Source organism: Antedon bifida, chromosome 7, assembly GCF_963402885.1.
Source record: "Antedon bifida chromosome 7, ecAntBifi1.1, whole genome shotgun sequence".
Classification (NCBI taxonomy): Eukaryota; Metazoa; Echinodermata; class Crinoidea; order Comatulida; family Antedonidae; genus Antedon; species Antedon bifida.
In genome coordinates, this window is record NC_136232.1 from 26,175,177 (window position 1) to 26,194,467 (window position 19,291).

Consider the following 19,291-nt stretch of genomic DNA (forward strand, 5'->3'; position numbering starts at 1 on the left):
TTACTAAACCCACTTCCTATCACAATTAGCTCATAATCTTGTAAACTTAAACTCTCTTGGGGACCCTCTAATATACATATACACGACTATGATGTAGTCATGATACATATATTTAGTACAAATAAAGATCTAAGAATATCTGACCTTCATTTGAGGACAATTTTTGGTTTTCTTTTTAATTGAAAAACTACTATTTGACATTTGTCTGTCTGTGTTGTTTTTAATTTACAAGTTTAAAAATAGAAAGATTTAAATAAACAGCTAATTCATGTTACATCCAGGTATAATTTAGGATCCGCAAAAATATGGGCTTGTCTCAATCCCTCTTCAATTCTCTTCTTTATTTTTTGTTCTTGAAATTATGTCATCAAATCATTGTTAATTAATCTTAAAATTGAATATTATTTTGCCATTTTGTAAGTAAGGGTAAGGAAAAGGCGAGTTCTGTATTAATTATGAAGGTAAGGAAATCAGCTGAATGTGGTAGGGTGGCTTCCATGCAGCCTTTTCAACTACTGTACTGTAAGTACTCATTTACAGCTCATTGGACCAGATCTGTATGTGACACACATATGTCCAGATTTGAAAAGAAAACTACAAGTAAAAAACTATGTAGAATATACATTTATACACTATAACAAAACAACAAAAATAAACCATTAAAACAAAATAATATGTATGAAAACTTTATGGTACTTTAATAGTGTTGGTAGATAAAAATTTCCTGGACTTTCTGCATTCTCACTCCTGAAGATGATCAAAGCATATTGATTGAAACGTCGAGAAACTTAACAGTTCTTTTCAGAACTAATATACGTGGTGTAACGCAAACTTAGATAACAACATAGATAAAAATTATATTATCTTACTATTTGCCACATAATCTTTTCTCACAATTAATAAATCGAAAAAAAAAAAATGTCAATCTTGTTAAATCCATTAGTAAATTACGTACGAAGCATGACTTCACTCACGTAATCACTAAATTCTCTTCCGAAAAATTTTTTTTTATTAAAAAAATAACAATTGTTGTAATTTGTATGACCATATATAAACATTTGATAAACAAAGATAAGGATGTCTCATCAGCAGACAGGACAAGAAATAAAGAACTTATTAAACATTCTCTCAGTAAACACAATTCTGTTAAATCTTCTCAGAAAGTTGAATAAAATTAGCAATTGAGGATTTGAATGCATTAAAAGAAGAGAGTCGAAACAGCTTCTGTCGATGAATGCTAATTTCCTCCGCTAATTTGTAAATCTTACAAACGCACATGATTATATCAACTTTAGTTGTCACGTGTTGAAAGAAGCCTAATATCTGATAATAAAAAAGTTGCATTAATATTAATGTGTATATGCGCCATGATAGGACATGTACCATGATAGGATATGCTGTGTACATGTACCATGATAGGATATGCTGTGTACATGTACCATGATTGGACGTGCATATAACTTCAAACTGAACACACACCAGGCATCGCTTTTAAACATCAATCACTCAACATTCAATTTCAAATTTTTAACCTAATGTTAATTTAGTAATTAGTTACGGGGATAAAGGTTCATTTTTAATGTCATCATGTGTTTTAATGTGATATGTGATACTTAAATAATAACCTGCAAAAGTACACACCCGTTCTAACATTCTTTTACTGGATATTTTTTAAAGGATGCAATGCATAGTGAAATCCTTTATAGCATAATTATCAATAACACTGCATTACAGACCTCCAAAATAATGCGATGATAATCGCAAAGGTTTCCCAATACCATATTTCCTGTGCCAAAAGTGCAAATTCTCCCAATATTTTTAGATATACAGATGGTACCATGCCTTGGAAAGTGACTTGCACACCCAGTGTTTACTATATAGATGCTGATGCACAATGCACATGGGTACGATGTCATGCGTTGGAAAGTGACTATAGATGTAGCATGCTGATTCCTGATATCAGGAGCGGATCTAGCATTTTTCAAACAGGGAGCGCTAATATTAAAATAGTCCGAAATAGAAAAACAAATTATAATTTTATTTTAGCTGTCAAAACTCTCTGGATCTGATCTTGTTTAATAGAGCCCTCTATGTTTTGATATATCATTATTTATAATTATAGCACACTCAATTGATTGACCTTGCTTATAAAAAATCTCATGATATATATAAGTACAGTAGAACCCCAATTTAACATCCCAAATGACGGATTTTACTGAAGTTGGTACGCAATATACAGGAAAATGCTTTATTTATTTATTTTTATTTATTCAATTTTAGGCAAATTGCCAAAGATAACCACAAGTGAACTCAATCACTCTCAAAGGTAACTCTCCTGTTCACACAACAAACATATACACAAGATGCTCTACATAAACAAAGACTTATTAAAAGTCTTTGGGAGTAGAGTTGCAAATTGTCATGAGAAAAAATCCTGACATATGACATATATGACTTGAACCCTGCAGGACCCTTAGATTGGTAGCCAAGCATCATAACCACCAAGCCACAACTCCACTACTATGCTCATACAGCATTAACTGCTAACAATGTCATTGATGACAGAAGTTCGCCAGACATTTCTAAATTAGGAACACTGTATTGTTTTCAGAACAATGACTTAACAATACTTGGATAATCTATTGTAAAATCTATACCAAAATACATCTGTTTTCACTGTATAATTTAACTAGTTTCAACCCACAATATATAATATAATTAACTTAAGTGTTAGTCACATATCATGGCCCTATGTTTGCTTTGTAGCTACCCACCCACTTGCAGTTTCAGTAAAATAACAGGATGGAGCAGGAGGAAGGGGATTTTTTTACAATCCCCTCTGTGTTTGTCAAAAATATTTGTAACAAATCAGAAAGAATAAGTAGCATATAATTCGTAAAAATCATGACTTTGGGTTTGAAAATGTTGTATCTTTACAAAAGTACTAAGTAACAACTTTATCTAATAAGTGACCATATCTCTATATATAATTAGCATTCAACAGTAACACAAAGTTGGTATATTTTCTGTTGTTTTTTGTGTGTCTTTTATGTGTTTCTTTAGCTTTGTAACCAAAATTGCAACAAAAATCATGAACAAACCTTCCGCTCACCCCTCTTTTTGTCGATGGGCACTAAAGTGAAGACTATCATTCAACGGAAGTTGACTATGGGCTTCAAAATGTTTTTATCTTTATACAAAGTGCTACAGTAATAATAAGTATCAACTGAGCTCTATCTACAATAGTGACCATATCTCTATTAAGTAGCCATTTCTCAAGTGGACATTTCTATAAGTGGCCATCTTTCTCTTAAGTTATCATCTTCCTATGAGCAACCATTTTTCTATTGTGACCAACTCTCTCTAAAGTGATCATTTTCACTGGCTACTGTACCTTTCATAAATTAATCAAATCAGCTAAGAGCAATCACCTGACATACCTTAAAACATATCAAAACTTTAGGAAACACAAAGGGTATTTTGTGACAACTTAATAAGTAATAATTTAGAAATAGCAGGTCACGAGGTCACCAAATCAGTCCTCCAGTTTGTTAAACTAGTAAAAGTACATAATAATTCTTGGTTTACTCAAGGCTCTACAATTAATTACATTGAAATAGAACAAGAACTTTGCTGTGGGCTCTGTGACTTTAAATTAATCCTAATTTGTTAATTAAGTTGATTCTATCAGCCTTGGCTGTATGTAGAAGTTGTCACAATCATATCTAGCTTTGAGTTATGTACATGTTATGGCATAATGAAATGCTGGAAGTGGGAGAGGGGGCCGGGTGTGTCACAGGGCATAATACAGTAGAGGCCTACCATTGTAATCTAATCTAATGTATGTAATAACTTAAAAATATTTTCAAAAAATTCTACTATATAAAAGTTGCTTTTGAGATGTTTTAGTGTGGCGAGATTACAAAAAAGTTAAATCACAGTCAAATTGCTCTATGCTTAAATGAATAGAGGGAGGGAATGACTGAAGACAAAATGGGCCCAGTAAACTGTCCTCCAAAAGTAATATTTTACTATATAAAAGCTGGTATACTTTAACAAGTTGGTTACTAGGGTTTTAACCATGTGCGTAAACTAAATCAAATTTTCATTTATTTTGATATATTTTTATGAGTGACTTTGAAACATCCTGAGATTTCAAGATTTCTAGTCCTAATAACTGTGATATTTAACCTAAACGCTACAGTATTCAGTTTTATACAAAAAAAAGAAAATAAGATACAGATATTTCAATTGATTTCAGTATGACATCAATTATACGTTATCATTGTAATGAGGTGAGTTATAATTGGTTGAATTATAAAAACATGTTAAAAATTAATTTATATTATAAATAATTGACTTGGAGAAATTAAGTTATTCATCTAATTCATATCATTTTAAACGTTATCATCATTAGATATTGCGCGTCTCACTTGTGTTCATGTTCACGTTTTTGAGTAACCATGTGTATCTAATTCATATATTAAAATACAAATTGCACAAGATTTAAGTTTAATCAGATATAAAATAATATATTCCGCAAATCATCAAAACCGAAAGCAATTCCTGCAATTCGGCATTCATTTTTTAAATAAATCGTATTTTAAAATCGTTTCAAAAGATAGTAAATTTTAAAACCAAAGAAAATTTCGTGACAGATTTTGTTATGAAACTTAAGAAGCGGTACCACCCTCTCTATAATTGCAACATCGTGGTAGCCGTTGAGATGACCTTTCATGAACCAAATACCACATGACGAGTCGTTCAATGGTATAACTCAATTTCTTAACAGGATATTAATACCATACTTTGCTAAAAAAATCTAAACCCATAGATCCGCTGGTTAAAAGCTAAGAATGATGGACTTATCTTTGCATAATATAATTCAGTACAGTATATAGGGTACAAGACATGCTTAAATAAAATCTAAACCCATAGATCCGCTGGTTAAAAGCTAAGAATGATCGACTTATCTTTGCATAATATAATTTAGTACAGTATATAGGGTACAAGACATGCTTAAATAAAATTTAAACCCATAGATCCACTGGTTAAAAGCTAAGAATGATAGATTTATCTTTGCATAATATAATTTAGTACAGTATATAGGGTACAAGACATGCTTAAATAAAATCTAACCCCAAAGATCCGCTGGTTAAAAGCTAAAAATGATCGACTTATCTTTGCATAATATAATTCAGTACAGTATATAGGGTACAAGACATGCTTAAATAAAATCTAAACCCATAGATCTGCTGGTTAAAAGCTAAGAATGATCTACTCCAGTACAACATAAATATAATTTAAACTGGTCAAAAGTTTAGAATGTATGCATTTTAAATATGATATTTTGCGATCTTTTTGGACCTTCATAAAACGTCTGGTCAAGAAACATTAATTGTTTGTGAAATAAGCAATTAAAGGCACCGTACACCACTAAAGCACCATTTCAGTTTTTAAGTGAAATAGTTCTTTCCAAAAGAATAAGACGTTTCCAGTCTTGAGAAGCAAGTATCTGTCATTTTAAGTTCCTTTAAGTATTTTATTTTTAGACTTACATGTCCTGTATCTTAATTAACTTGGATATATCCATCTATTACATAATAACCACACACTAATAATTAGATTATATTTTGTTGAGAATGAAGTTGAGTAACAAATTTGTCTTCATAAGAAATTAACGTAAATAACCGGAATATTTCACTTGGATACGAGTCCTATATCTGCCATTACTAAAGCTCTGTCTACACTATCAAACTTTATGCGACAGAAAAAAATATGATGTGCCCATATTTGGACACGATGATGTCATATCACTATATTTGGGAATATCACTACCATATTTGGGCACATCATACTTTTTTGTCAAACTAGTTTGACTAGTAGACAGAGCTTAATAGGAATTTTTTAAATAGTACAAAAAAAAACTTAAATTGCAGACAATTCTAAAGCCATGTCTACACTATCAAACTTTGTGACAAAAAAAAAAGTGCCCAAATATGGTAATGATATTCCCAAATATGGTAGTGATATTCCAAAATATTGTAGTGATATGACATCATCGTGTCCATATATGGGCACATCACACTTTTTGATAGTGTAGACAGAGCTTAGTAGGAATTTGTTAAATAGTACAAAATAATTAGACAATTCTAACAGGACTTAGAAATTTGTTTAATTAAACATAAAAAATGTATACTTCCAAGATTAATTAACAAAAAGGATTTGTAACTGTAGGAGATTGTTTAATTACACATCACAAATGTTGACTTCCAATATTAATTAAACAAACAAATTTGGTATCCTGTCATTGTTTGTGATGATGATAATTAAATAAACACAAATAATTCATTAAATCATTTTCTACTACCACCGCTTTAATGTGTTTAACAATTCTGTTTTGCAATACATCCGTGCAATCAGTTAAAAGTTGTGCAATGTATTGTGGGATATTTTCGTTAAGTGTAAGTTCTGTTTACACTATCAAACTAGTTTAACAAAAAAAGTGTGATGTGCCCAACTATGGTAGTGATATACCCAAATATAGTAGTGGTATGACATCATCATGTCCATATATAGGCACATCACATTTTTTTGTTACATAAAGTTTGATAGTGTAGACAGAGTTTAAGAAGTTTTTTGATGACTTTAACTAAAACTGTGAAATATTAATGAAGTTTGTGCTTGTAAAAGAAATGAAGTAAAAACATTAAAACTAATTTCAATATACATTCTATAATTATGTTCTAACATTTTTGATAATGTCTAGTTTCCACGCTGTGTGCTGCTCTAGCCCGCTACGTCACACGAGATGACTCATTTATTAGATGAAATCAAGCAGCAGTTATAGTACTACACTTTGACATTTTTGCTAAAATGGAAACTCGACTATAATTTATAGGTACCAGCTGCATTTCTGGTATTTATGAGTCCCATGACAATACTGTATTTCGCTGTCAGATAATCATTGAATTATTATCAAAACAGACAGAAAGTTTTTGTTTGTAATATGATACTTCACACTTGAAGTATCTAAGGCGTGATGAAGTGACCCCCAGACTTGACCTTAGCAATAAAATAAACTAAATTGAGTCGTTATTCACTTGTGTAACAAAATTCACATTATAAAAAGAGAAAAGAAACGTTTAACTCAAAAACCACATTGTCTGACAGACAATTGAAGTATTTTTTGCTTTTAATTACATTTTTTTCAGGTAAAATAACTATTATGTGACAATAAAATGACACATTCAAAAACAAATTTGAAATAAAAAATATTTTTCAGAGGGACAATATATCTTTAAAACTGTTACGTCAATAAGCGAGCAGCGTTTTTTGTAAGAAATATTTCTTGTTTAAACTAATTTTACCATAAAGATTACAATTTTGTAAACAGTATTCAGTGTGTGCCGGCAAAATTTATATATTTCGCAGAATTATCATATTAATTCTGAAATTTCTATCCATGTTTTTTTTACATTTGGTAAATTAGTAAAGATTTTAGTTGACTCACATGAAACCTTCAAACTAAAAATAGACAAATATGGATCAATTTTGTCCTTCGAAAAAGATAGCAAATTTTAAGAATTTGTAATTCAACATTATCATACAAGGCTGTCATTAAGGTTTAAAGGTACTGAACAATTTGTTTATATCTTGAAGATAATTTTAATGTTGATCTTATTAGGAAGGGCGTGGTTAACTCTATAATGCTCCATGTATCATGTACGGGAAAAAAAATATGAGGTGTTTAACCCTCCACCTCTCCACTGTCAACAACCAAAATTGGATGTGTATATACCCCAACCCCGACTGTCAACAACCAAAATTCGAGGTGTGTATACCCCCAACCCCCACTGCCAACAACCAAAATTTGAGGTGGCTAGTTATATATACCCTCACTGTCATCATAGCGATACCATGCTGTCATCATGTTAACTGGACTTCAAGGAAGAACAATGTACAAATATTGAAATATTGAACAGTAGAAAGAGTGCCTGAATTGGGAGCACTGCAGAGAAGCATGTAGTTGAAAAGTGTAAAATCTCTACAGTAAGTCCACAGTGCCATGAGCAGCAAAAATATTGAAATGGTGTATATACATGATGGACCTGATCATTATCAGTACCATTATCAAGGTGGGTGTATAAGAGACACTTACGGGTAGATCCAGCTATTCAATTCTTCAATTTCTTCACGTAAATTCTCTGGATAGAAGTCTAGCTTTCGTTGTTTGTCCGTCTTGCACAATTCTTGGAAGCTGCTGTTAAACATGCGTATAATTTCTGACGATTCGTTATTCACGATTGTTGAAGTTTTTTTGTCCCACAAACACGGAACAGTAACAGCGCCAGAGTATCCTACAAAATTTATATTATAATATATTTTTATTTTGAATGGACTGAAAAAAAAGTATTTGGTTTACGTACACAATAAAAAGTGCCGAACCAAAAAGAGTAATGGCATTTCAACCCTTCTGCCATCTAATATAAATATCAACATAGTTTTCAACTTTTAGTTAAAAAAATATGTCCTTTGAATTAAACTTTTATTAACATTTATTGACACATTTTTTTTCCTTATTATATTTAAATGCTTTAACAGCATTCCTAAACATTGGCTATTTTATCTTTAAAAAAAATTTGTGATGGTTTGTGGAATTTTGGTAAAACTCAATTCAAACATTTATTTCTCAACTGTAATAGATTATAATTTTAAACAGTTAATCTGAGTAAATTAAGAGAGGCAAAATCCCAGAAAGCAAAAGCTTGAGAAGGGCTTCACAGAAACATAATCCTAATAATTATTCCAATGAACAATTTGAAAGTGGAAAAAATGAGCAGGTTGTGATAGGCTAACATAGAAAAAATCTGTACAATAGTTCAGGGTTGCTGTAGTCAGAAAGTTTAGGCAATTCATCTGCAGTGATTGGAGGAAATTCAAAGGAAGGGATAATAGGGAATTTCTTCAAAACATTTAAAATTCTACATCGACATGTCAAATACATGGGACAGCTATCTGTACAGAAATCAGGAAACTTGATGCGTTTAGGAAGTTGCTATTAATTGACACAGGGTTTCTTTGGGGCTTTTTGCTATTAAAATCTTGGCAAACATGACAATAGATACGAATGCTCGCAGCAAAATTTGCTCTTTTTTGCACGTTTTTGCTCTCAATTTGTAATTTCTTCCGGGGGAACAAGTTGATTAATTAAGATATATCTGTCTAGGAGATGCATCCTTAAACTGATGCCAAATTATGAATATACAGTTACGAAATTTATTACAGAATCTGACATTTTTAAATGTAATTATAGTTTTGGCAAAATGGGAATTTTTGAGAAAAAAAAATACACATACTGAATATGACATTTTCTTGTAAATATTATAAATCAACAGAATGAAAAATGCTATGACAGTATGTGAAGCGCCGCTCATAATGAGCTCATCTTAGAAATGTGCGCTATAAAAGACTTGTTAATCTTAAATTCTTTAGTTAAAAAGTTTTTCCAGGGAAAAGAATGGGGTAAGGTAAGAGAGGAAAAGATGGGTTAAAAGGGAGGAAAAATATTGGAAAGGGAAAGTTCTTGAAAACTTACCTGGTTCAACTTTTTGGTAGATTTCTCGCATATACTGTGCATTGTTGAGATTGTCAAGAGTACACTTTGGCTTCTAATAATACAAAATAAAGGAAAAAATTCTAGTAACATAAATCATTTGAAACCAGATGAATTGTTCTCGAGAATAACATATGTAATCTTGAAATAATTTCATTTGGATCCTAATATTACAAAAGAGAATTTGTTAGTACTTTCGATCTATTAGATCAACAACAAAGAAAAATTCTTAACAAAGGTGTACAGTGTTAGAGACACTGTGTAGCATAGATGTCAAAATTTGGGTATATTCCTATAAATGTATTGTTTAGGCCTACAATGTGGATTTGAACCTACACTTTCACATGGCACAATGATTATACACCTAGAGGATTTGTAGAAAACTTGATAATTTCTTAAATAAAAATGATATATTTTAAAAACCCTGAAGCAACAAGGGTAACTTAAATAAGAAAAAAATAACAATAAGAAAGAGGCATCTGACAGAAATCTGTTGATCCGCTTAGGAAAAAGCGAAAGAAAAACATAATTTTTTTTAATCCCAGGCCTAGAAATTTAAGGTCAATTTGAACGGGATAAAAATCCATTCCACATGTTTCATTTCCACGACAACAATCAAACAAGAAAGTGGAATAATTTTACAAAAAGTTTGTGGTAACTGCATAGATGGAAGCATCCAAAGCGTGATGGATTCTGGGAAAGGCCGCAAACAATGTCAAAGGTCGCAAATTTGCGATGATTGACATCTCCAGATGGTTTTTATCAAGTTCCAGGTGTATGTATTTGATGAGGATATCCGGTTTGGAGTTAGTCCTACAGGACCAAAAAAATACAAACCATACAAGGTATCTTCAACGAGTTAAAAATTCCACAACAACACCCATCATAAAAGATTAGCTATTCTATGAAAAATCGCAAAATAACACTCGATCTATTAGAAAAGATTAGATATTCTTTCTATGAAAAATGAAAAAAAAAACATACTAATGTATCTACTATTCTATGAAAAATAGCAAATTACAACAATTATCTACCAGAAAACATTTTTGTGAACATCAACACTACAAAAAAAAAGTTATTTTGTGAAAAATAATTCTTACAGTAACAAGAAAACATTTAATGTGATTGATTTTATAATAAAAACATAATAATTACTGGATTTATTTCAAATGGTGCACATGTTATTTCTCAAATTAAAAATATGATACCAACAGTTACAATGTAGCTGCCTTTTATGTAAAAGAGAAGCAATGCATTCTGGGAAACGATTCACAACTTGAAGGAGGACTGGATTTAAAATTAGGATTAAATTCTTATAATATAACAAGATTATTTTGACAAGTAAACTGCATAATTTTACAATGCAAAAAGCATAGGATAATTGGTATGATCAGGCGGCTTAGACTAGAGGTGGTAAAGGGGTTTGATGAACTTAGTACAACTCCTTGGGCTATCCAAATACATAAATATGACAAAAATAAACAGAATATGAGCGAAGGCCATTTAAAATTAACCATTACCATGCCAATAGAATGAGTAAAATTTAAATAAACAAGACAAATCCGGAAGGAAGTGAAATAAAAATTGTTGTGGCGTGAGGAATTGAACGAATTTAGGAAGAGCGTATAGAAAACTGGCGCAATGCTACAGTATATAGCTTGACCCTTAAAATAACACGCTTACTGTAGTAATATATTATGGGATCAGAAATGAGGAAAATTGGCGTCAGTTGCAAATTACACTTATTAATGTATTTCTGCTATTTAGCAGCAGGTGGTTGCACCAGTATTTGCACAATTTAATTTCAACAATAATTTTAACTGTATATTAGAGTACTTATATATTTTTTAAAAATTTAATGAGGGTGATCCATCCAGCAATTGCTGATCATTAGGGACTCTCAGAGGTTCACACGACAAACATATACATATTAGATGCTCTACATAAACAAAGTCTTATTACAAGTCTTTGGGAGTGGAGTTGTACTTTTGTCCTTAGAAAAAATCCTGACATGTGATGGGACTTAAACCCAGGACCCTTGGAGTGTAGCCAAGCATCATAACCACCAAGCCACAACTCCACTCCACTCCTAATTTATATTATATAATTGCATTTCAAGAGTTTAATGATTAGGTAAATTTTTAAAATATTATAAACAAACACACAAATAAACAGCCATACATCTATACAGAGGTAACATCCTAGGTGAGGGTAAAAAATAAAATAAAACTTTTGGGGAAAAAACTGTTTATAATTGGGAAGGTCAACATTAAGAAGAAAGAATTAGAAAGTTTAAAATACAAAAAATGTTTTCGTCTGGTTTTATATTAACTATCTGTATACAATTCTTCAAGTTAAGCCAGTGATAGATATGTACGTATTGTCAACAAATCTTCATCTGGCAATGATGTTTGCTAGGAGTTTAACGTAAAGAAATCTGTACAGACAAATTTTGATTGTGATAACAATGTTATATTAATAATAATAATTTTAGTGTCAACTGCATTAATGTTATTTAATTATCTTTAACTAACATAAATGCAGTTGACACTTAAGTTATAAAATGAATATAACATGATAAATGTAATAATAGATAGAATAGAAGATAAACCTTATCAGTAAAATTCCATCCCTTTGGTCCTATAAGCCAGTCAACAACAGTGTATGAAATCACGTCTTCCAGACCTTTCAACTTGCGCATAATAAGCGTGCGGTGAGCCCACGGACACGCCAGTGATACGTACAGATGGTAACGATTTGGCTCCGCTTTGAACCCACTAGAACCATCAGCTGTAATTTAAAAAAGAAAAATGAGTAAAGATATATCCGCAAAACATGAAAAACAAATAAAAAAAATAAATAAAATCAAACTTTGAATAGGTAAGTTTGTAGTTATTCATTAGCCAAAAATGAATAAAAATAATATTTTGAAATAAATGGTTGCATTTAACCATAAACAGACAATATATGTATTTTTTCTTTGAATTACATTTTTTTTCAGTGAATAACTATTATGCTACATTAAAATGGCATATTTAACAAACAAATTAAAAAAAAAATGTTTAGGGAGACAATATATCTTTAATGCTTACAAACAAAACTAAATACATAACAACAATCTGAAATATAATTGCTTTCATTTGTCCATAAATTTGAATGTGATCACCATTAAACATTAAGCAAATCGAAAAACACTTTAGTCTTACCAAAATGGCATAATGATTCTGGTAAAAGAACATTTCAATACCACTCAGTCAAACTCTGGAATAATCTTTCACCAGATATTCGCAGCTCTATAAATTCATTAACTTTGCAATCGTTTAAAAATTTGATCTAACTGTATTTTTCTCTTGCTTCTTGTGATATTGTAGTCTTTAAAAACGTTTTCATAATTTTCCATTTTTATTGTTTATATTTGTAATTTGTAAGTGTTAACTGGACTTCAAGGAAGAACAATGTACAAATATTGAATGAATATCCAGAATAAAGAAAGATTTCTATCTATCTATCTATTAACAGTGATAGTGAAAAAATGAAATTTTCAATCATTCTATGAAAAAAGACATTTGTGGGCGGAACAACACAATACAATAAAAACCACAAATGTTGTTTAATGGGCCTAACTGTTGTTTTTGTGTTTGGATTGACTAACTAATTGTTTAATAAAGATCCGTAAATTGAGATAAGTGTGTGGGAGTAATTGATAGTTTGTACAAAACTTTAGCTAGTGAACTCAAAAACAATAACTGACATTACAATAACTGACATTTCAATGACTGTCAGCATTCTAGTACAAACGGAAGAATGTTTATCATTAAAATAAAAAGTATACAAGAAGACAGAGTTCTGTGTAGGAAGGTTGTACTTCTGAACAATTATGTTTAGGATGTTATTGTTTTATTAGCATGCTAATATTACACTTAATAGGGATATGCTTGTTTTTAAAGTTTAACAGTGGATATCAATCATTTGGTTGTGGTTTCATAACATGTAGTACAATTTTTTTTTTTCAATTAAAGTTTAACAGTGGATATCATTTGGTTGTGATTTCATAACATGTCAGTACATTTTTTTTTTTAAATTAAAGTTTAAGAGTAGATATCATTTGGTTATGATTTCATAACATGTAGTACAATTGCATGACAATGCTGATTCATACTAAAATATCTGAGTTTATATATTTTGCAGTGGCAGTTCCGCAGATGTTGAGATAGTGGAGACCCATAAAAATAAATCAAATTATGTTTAACACTACTAAATCAATCAGTTTTTATTCATTTGAATATCAAATGCAGCAAAGAGAATACGGATTTAAAAGGTTTTTATGGTTTTTGATTGAATTTGGTCTCGACCGTCAAATATCGGTTTGAAAACTGTTTCCATAGAGTAATTTTCGACATTTTACCTTTCACACTTTATATGGTAGTGATGTGCCAAATGATATGCCTAAATATGGTAGTGATATGACATCATCATGTCCATATATGGGCACATCACATTTTTTTGTCATATAAAGTTTGATAGACAGAGCTTTCTGAAGGATTAGTGAACTTTGAGTGAGTGACATTTAGAATTGTCAGGTTTATGTAGATTATAATAATGAGAAGGATATTGTCAACTATTACAGTACTTCTCTTTTGGCATGTTTAAAACCACACTTTAATTGAATAATAGCAAAGAATAGCACATGTGAAATGAAACATGGTCTAAAAGTGCAATTGCTATGTTCCGACCGAAAACACTCATACGATACTAAATAAATTTGGACATTTTCAATAGCGATTCCTAAAAGTTCATGAACTAAAATGGCCTTTAAAGTTTGAATACTTTGAACAATTTGCCAGAGAAATACCTTCAATTACATAAAAGGAATATAAAATTAGGAAACTGAGATTGTTTCCTGTTGCTTGCGAACTGTGTCATCGTAGGTAGAGCTGAAAAACAAGAGAGTGACAGTGGTTGTTTTTTGGCTGTGGTTGGTGGAAACCTTGGTTTAATAGGCGTTGAATCTACTGTCATCTGTCAACGTAGAAAAACCTGGAGGAAATACGTCTGACCTCAAGGGGAACAACTACATGGCTTTAGCTCAGGCTTCAGAGCATTCAAACAACGTCTGACTCATACTTCATTTCGAGATAAACTGCCGATGTAAACGCACATACAAGAACTTGCAGCGGCGGACCAACTATAACGTTTTTGTTCGGAATTCTCCTGGGTCTGTGAAGTGAAAGAACGCAATGTATCGTAGGATTATTTATACTTGGATTGTACTCACACTGATGGCATCTGTAACAACATTAGTGGATGCTTTACATTTAGAAATTTTAAATCAGCCGCAGGATAAAATAATTCCAGAGAACAGAAAGATTAAACTATCATGTCGTGTCTCACATCTTACCAACAAATATACCGTGGAATGGTATAAAGGAGATCAGATGATAACGAGTGGACGTAATATTACGGCAATTAAAGATAAGAAGCGATTTGTTATTTTTGGAGACTTATCTAAAGGACAGTATAATCTTAGAATTCAAAATGCACAGCGGGCCGATGCTGGGAATTACACGTGTCATGTATACAGAACACTAGATCGGATGCTTATGTTAAAATCACGTACGTCTTTTGTACAAGTGGCGTACCTCCCAAAGGCGGACAAATACCCAGAGTGCATTCGAGGAGAAAGCGAAAGTGGAATACGAGAAAATGAGATAGTTCCGTTATGCTTCTCCCAGGTCGGTACACCTCCTATACATCTTGACCTTGTGGATCACCTCGGTAAAGTTTATCAAGATGGCGTTTATTTGGATTATTCGTACAAGCCTTCGTTTGTTTACTTGTTCGTCAACATCACACGCAAACTTGAAGGATTTGTATTTCGTTGTCGCGCCAGGTCAACACATTTTCGAAATTATGAAGTTTCATGTTTACTGGGATATATAAATGTTGTCAAAGAACCTTACATTGAATCTGTACAACCATCTGTAAGCATTGGAGGGGATGCCACATATCTATGCAAAGGGGAATCAAACCTGCCTATTTTAGAATATACATGGCAAGTACAGCCGAGTATCAGCACAAATAGAATTTCATATTTTGATGATAACAGAATGATTACGATATCTGAAATATCTGAAAGTGATGATAACAAACTTATTTCATGTTATGTGAGAACAAAAGCAGGTATATCAATGGCAACAACACGCCTTACAATTCAAAAAATAAAAACACTTAAAATAGTGGAACAATTGAGCACTTCAGAAATTCAGACAGTAACTAACACAATACTAAATACTACAAACAGGACTTTATTTACAGAAAAAACATTATATTCTTTACCAGATGTTCCAATTTCTAATTTAAAAACTTCTGAAGGTGGTATACTTTTCATAGCATTATCTGCAATAATAATTTTTCAGTTTATGATATATTTAATTGCGTGTCACTGCATTTGTTTTAAGACAAAGACCGGAGTTAAATTGCCCATTGAAACAGAATTCCAAGTGACTGACAGTACACCATCTAATCCGGTTTGAACAATGCATCATGTAGGAAATGTTTAATTACCAATTTCTGGCAATAAAAACATTTTTTACTTCATTAACAAAATGTGACCCTGAATTTTGAGCAGAGAACTTCAATGATGATATCGTTGGATGACAAAGAACTCTGGAACAGTCAATACCTACAATAATATGCAATAATCTGGAAAAATAACAAACTAAACAAGGAATATAACAAGATATAACATCATTTTTGTTTTTAATATCAATTATTCCTTTATAACTTAATTAAATAATTTCTATAAGGAAATACCTTACAATACTTATAGTTGTTACGTAACAGATTTCATTTAAATATTTATGCATTAATCATTTCTAAGGAAATGTGTTTATAATATGTTTTAATGTTATATAATGTGCTGTAACAATGAGTGACTCGCTGTATGGTAATAGGAAGCAGGACAAACGTAAACAAACCATTAAGAGGTTTAATGAAAGGCGTTATGATACGAGAAAAGAATAAGGTGGTCACGAAAACGAGAATCTTTACAGTGAAAAAATGAATGGGATAGAGAAATTTTAAAATCATTCTTTATTTCAAATAAAAAACATCAGAATGTAACAAACATCCCAGGTCATAGCTTGGAAGAGCATATGAAGGGAAAAACAAGATAATTACAAAACAGTTAAAATAACAAGGTATAAATAGTAGAAAACTGCCTTTCTCTAATTTGATTGGTGATATCTAAATACTGACTGAATGAATGTGTGTGAGTGTAATACATTATTGTTTCGAATCCCTAAAATACATTAAAATATTCATGGTGTACTAAGATATTTAAAGCTCTGTTTACACTATCAAATTTGACAAAAAAATGTGATGTGCCAATGGACATGATGATGTCATATCATTACCATATTTGAAAATATCTACCATATTGGGCACATCACACATTTTTTTGTAAAACTAGTTTGGTAGTGTAGACAGAGCTAAAGATTACATCCATTTTTGAAAGTTGAATGTGTTCTTTTTTTTTTAAATAAAAAACATGTGTTCTGAAGCCAAAGTTCTGAAATCAGACATCTTATGAGAGCATCCTTCTAAGTTGTGTTGTTGAGGTATGAGTGTTGCCAGGGAGTGAGTGATGTCGGCAGCCGAGAATGGAAAACTCAGGTGATCTGTGTGTCACGTCCTTTGTGAATTGATTTTGAGAAAACAAATCGTCAGGCTGGTAAACAAAAAGTTACCAAAATATGAAATTTAACCAGAAAATTGTGACGAAACAGTGGTAAAAATGAATATAATGTGGAGATGTAGGAAAACATTTTTTATTTTGCCAAACAGGATTTATATATTAAACGGTGGATAACAATATTAAACTGAATAAAAAATAACAAAAATGTTATAAAACAACTTTAAATAATATCAATACTAATACACAGTTTAGTTTGGACATTAAAGTCTTATTATTTGCAAATCAATAACATAATGTATTTATATTAGTAAACATGTTAAAACAAAGTCTATTTTATACATTTTTGTTCAAAATATTTCTCTGACTACTGTTGATTGTTGATTAGTTAGTTGTGTGCCATGATTTAAAGTTACAAAGCCTACAAATTTATAGTGTTCTGCGATTGTGTTTCCGACAAAGAGTACTACTTTGAAACTTGCCTTGCATATTTTGAGAGAAATAGAAAGACTTGAATTAAGTTACATTGAAACATTATTAGGCTACTTTTAATTTAATGGTACATTAAATAGTTAACATAAGGAATGTTATTTGGTACATAATAATGACTATGAAACTGTATCTTGAATGTAAATAAAACATGTATATGATATTTAATTTAAATAAATTATATTGTGTAAATATTACAAATAAATAATATACAGTGAAACTATACATCTTGGTATGTTTGTCTTTGTGTAAAGGTTCGTCGTGTTTGCCTTCCTTTATTTGAGATTTTTAAAAGGACTTTCAGTGATGTCAGTAAATCATGAATATTCATGAACAACATGAAATCAACCCAGTGAAAGAGAAGATGGCAAATTTATTATATAAATAGCAAAATATGTTTAACCACATGGAGATGGAAACTCACATGTTTCAAATGAAATTGAGGTTCGGTAAATCATTTTTTCTTTAATATGTTGAAGATTTCAAAGTAAAAATTATTTAAAATTTTCCTATAAAAATGGTAAGAAATGATTTTAAACAGCAAAACCCAGTTACTGCGCATCTTAACATACAAAAGTGTGGTGCTTACATTTTTAGTATATTCTTCTGCCTGAAGTTTCAAATAAAACTTGTTGTTGGTATATTTTATAGCATATTGTACACACACCAATTTTGTATCAGCATAATAGTTTGTAAGCTATTAAAAAAGCAAGTAGTAGAGGAAAGTTAGGTGGATAGAAATGAAAAACAAGCGAAGTGAATCAAACACCCCAAGCAAAGGTCTAAACTTTATGTGACAACAAAATGTGATGTGTCATATATGGACCTGATGATGTCATATCACTACCATATTTGGGCATATCAGTACCATATTTGGGCACATCACACTTTTTTTTGTCAAACTAGTTTTGCTTTAGAATTTCAATGTGAAAATACAGTTGCATTATAAAGGGGAAAACAACACTGTTGCTCACTTCCAGTTTTGGTCAATTCTTTACGGATATGAATTGAATTTGTGTGAAAAAAAAACAAAACATGCAAATTGTGACGGATGTTTGCTACGTGATCGGATGTATGGAAGGATTGTCACATGACATCATTTGAACATTTCATTTAGGATTCATTCATTGAAAACATGATTACACAGGTAATGTGAAATAATGCAATTTTAAGGAGTAAATATGATTTCTTATTGATTACCTTTATTTAAACTATCATTGACTTGATATTTTATGTATTGTACAAATGCACTGTTCTTATTTTATGCTTTAACTTTCTTTTAAAAGATTCCTATTTCATAGTGGCTTACAAATAGAGGGCGCTATGTCAAATTTCCTTATTACCAGATCATATTGAATAACTGTAATATATGCTATGTTTTGTTTTAGTCTTTCTGTCACTAAACAAATCTTGTATAAAATTGAAACTTTTTCTATTTTTCTACAGACGTATGATGTAAGTATAGGGTGATATAAAAAAAATTCCGCATCAGG

General features: G+C 31.0%; 3 protein-coding genes across 3 annotated transcripts in view; 1 reads left to right on the forward strand and 2 right to left on the reverse strand.

Annotated features, from left to right (window-relative positions):
• The window catches only part of LOC144847454 (uncharacterized), a 76,675-nt gene that overhangs the window by 43,509 nt on the left and 13,875 nt on the right, over positions 1 to 19,291 (reverse strand). The gene's annotated exons all lie outside the window — the stretch shown is intronic.
• Positions 1 to 19,291, reverse strand: part of LOC144847452 (glutathionyl-hydroquinone reductase YqjG-like) — a 71,302-nt gene that overhangs the window by 12,714 nt on the left and 39,297 nt on the right. The window contains exons 3-5 of the mRNA XM_078703826.1: positions 12,228 to 12,406; positions 9,599 to 9,671; positions 8,162 to 8,360 (exon numbers count right to left, since the gene is read on the reverse strand). Coding sequence (XP_078559952.1) covers positions 8,162 to 8,360; positions 9,599 to 9,671; positions 12,228 to 12,406 — 451 coding nt within the window. The remainder of the gene's footprint in view (positions 1 to 8,161; positions 8,361 to 9,598; positions 9,672 to 12,227; positions 12,407 to 19,291) is intronic.
• Positions 14,539 to 17,998, forward strand: LOC144847747 (uncharacterized). Its single transcript, XM_078704255.1, has one exon. The coding sequence runs from the start codon at positions 14,854 to 14,856 to the stop codon at positions 16,147 to 16,149; it is 1,296 nt and encodes a 431-aa protein (XP_078560381.1). The 5' UTR covers positions 14,539 to 14,853; the 3' UTR covers positions 16,150 to 17,998.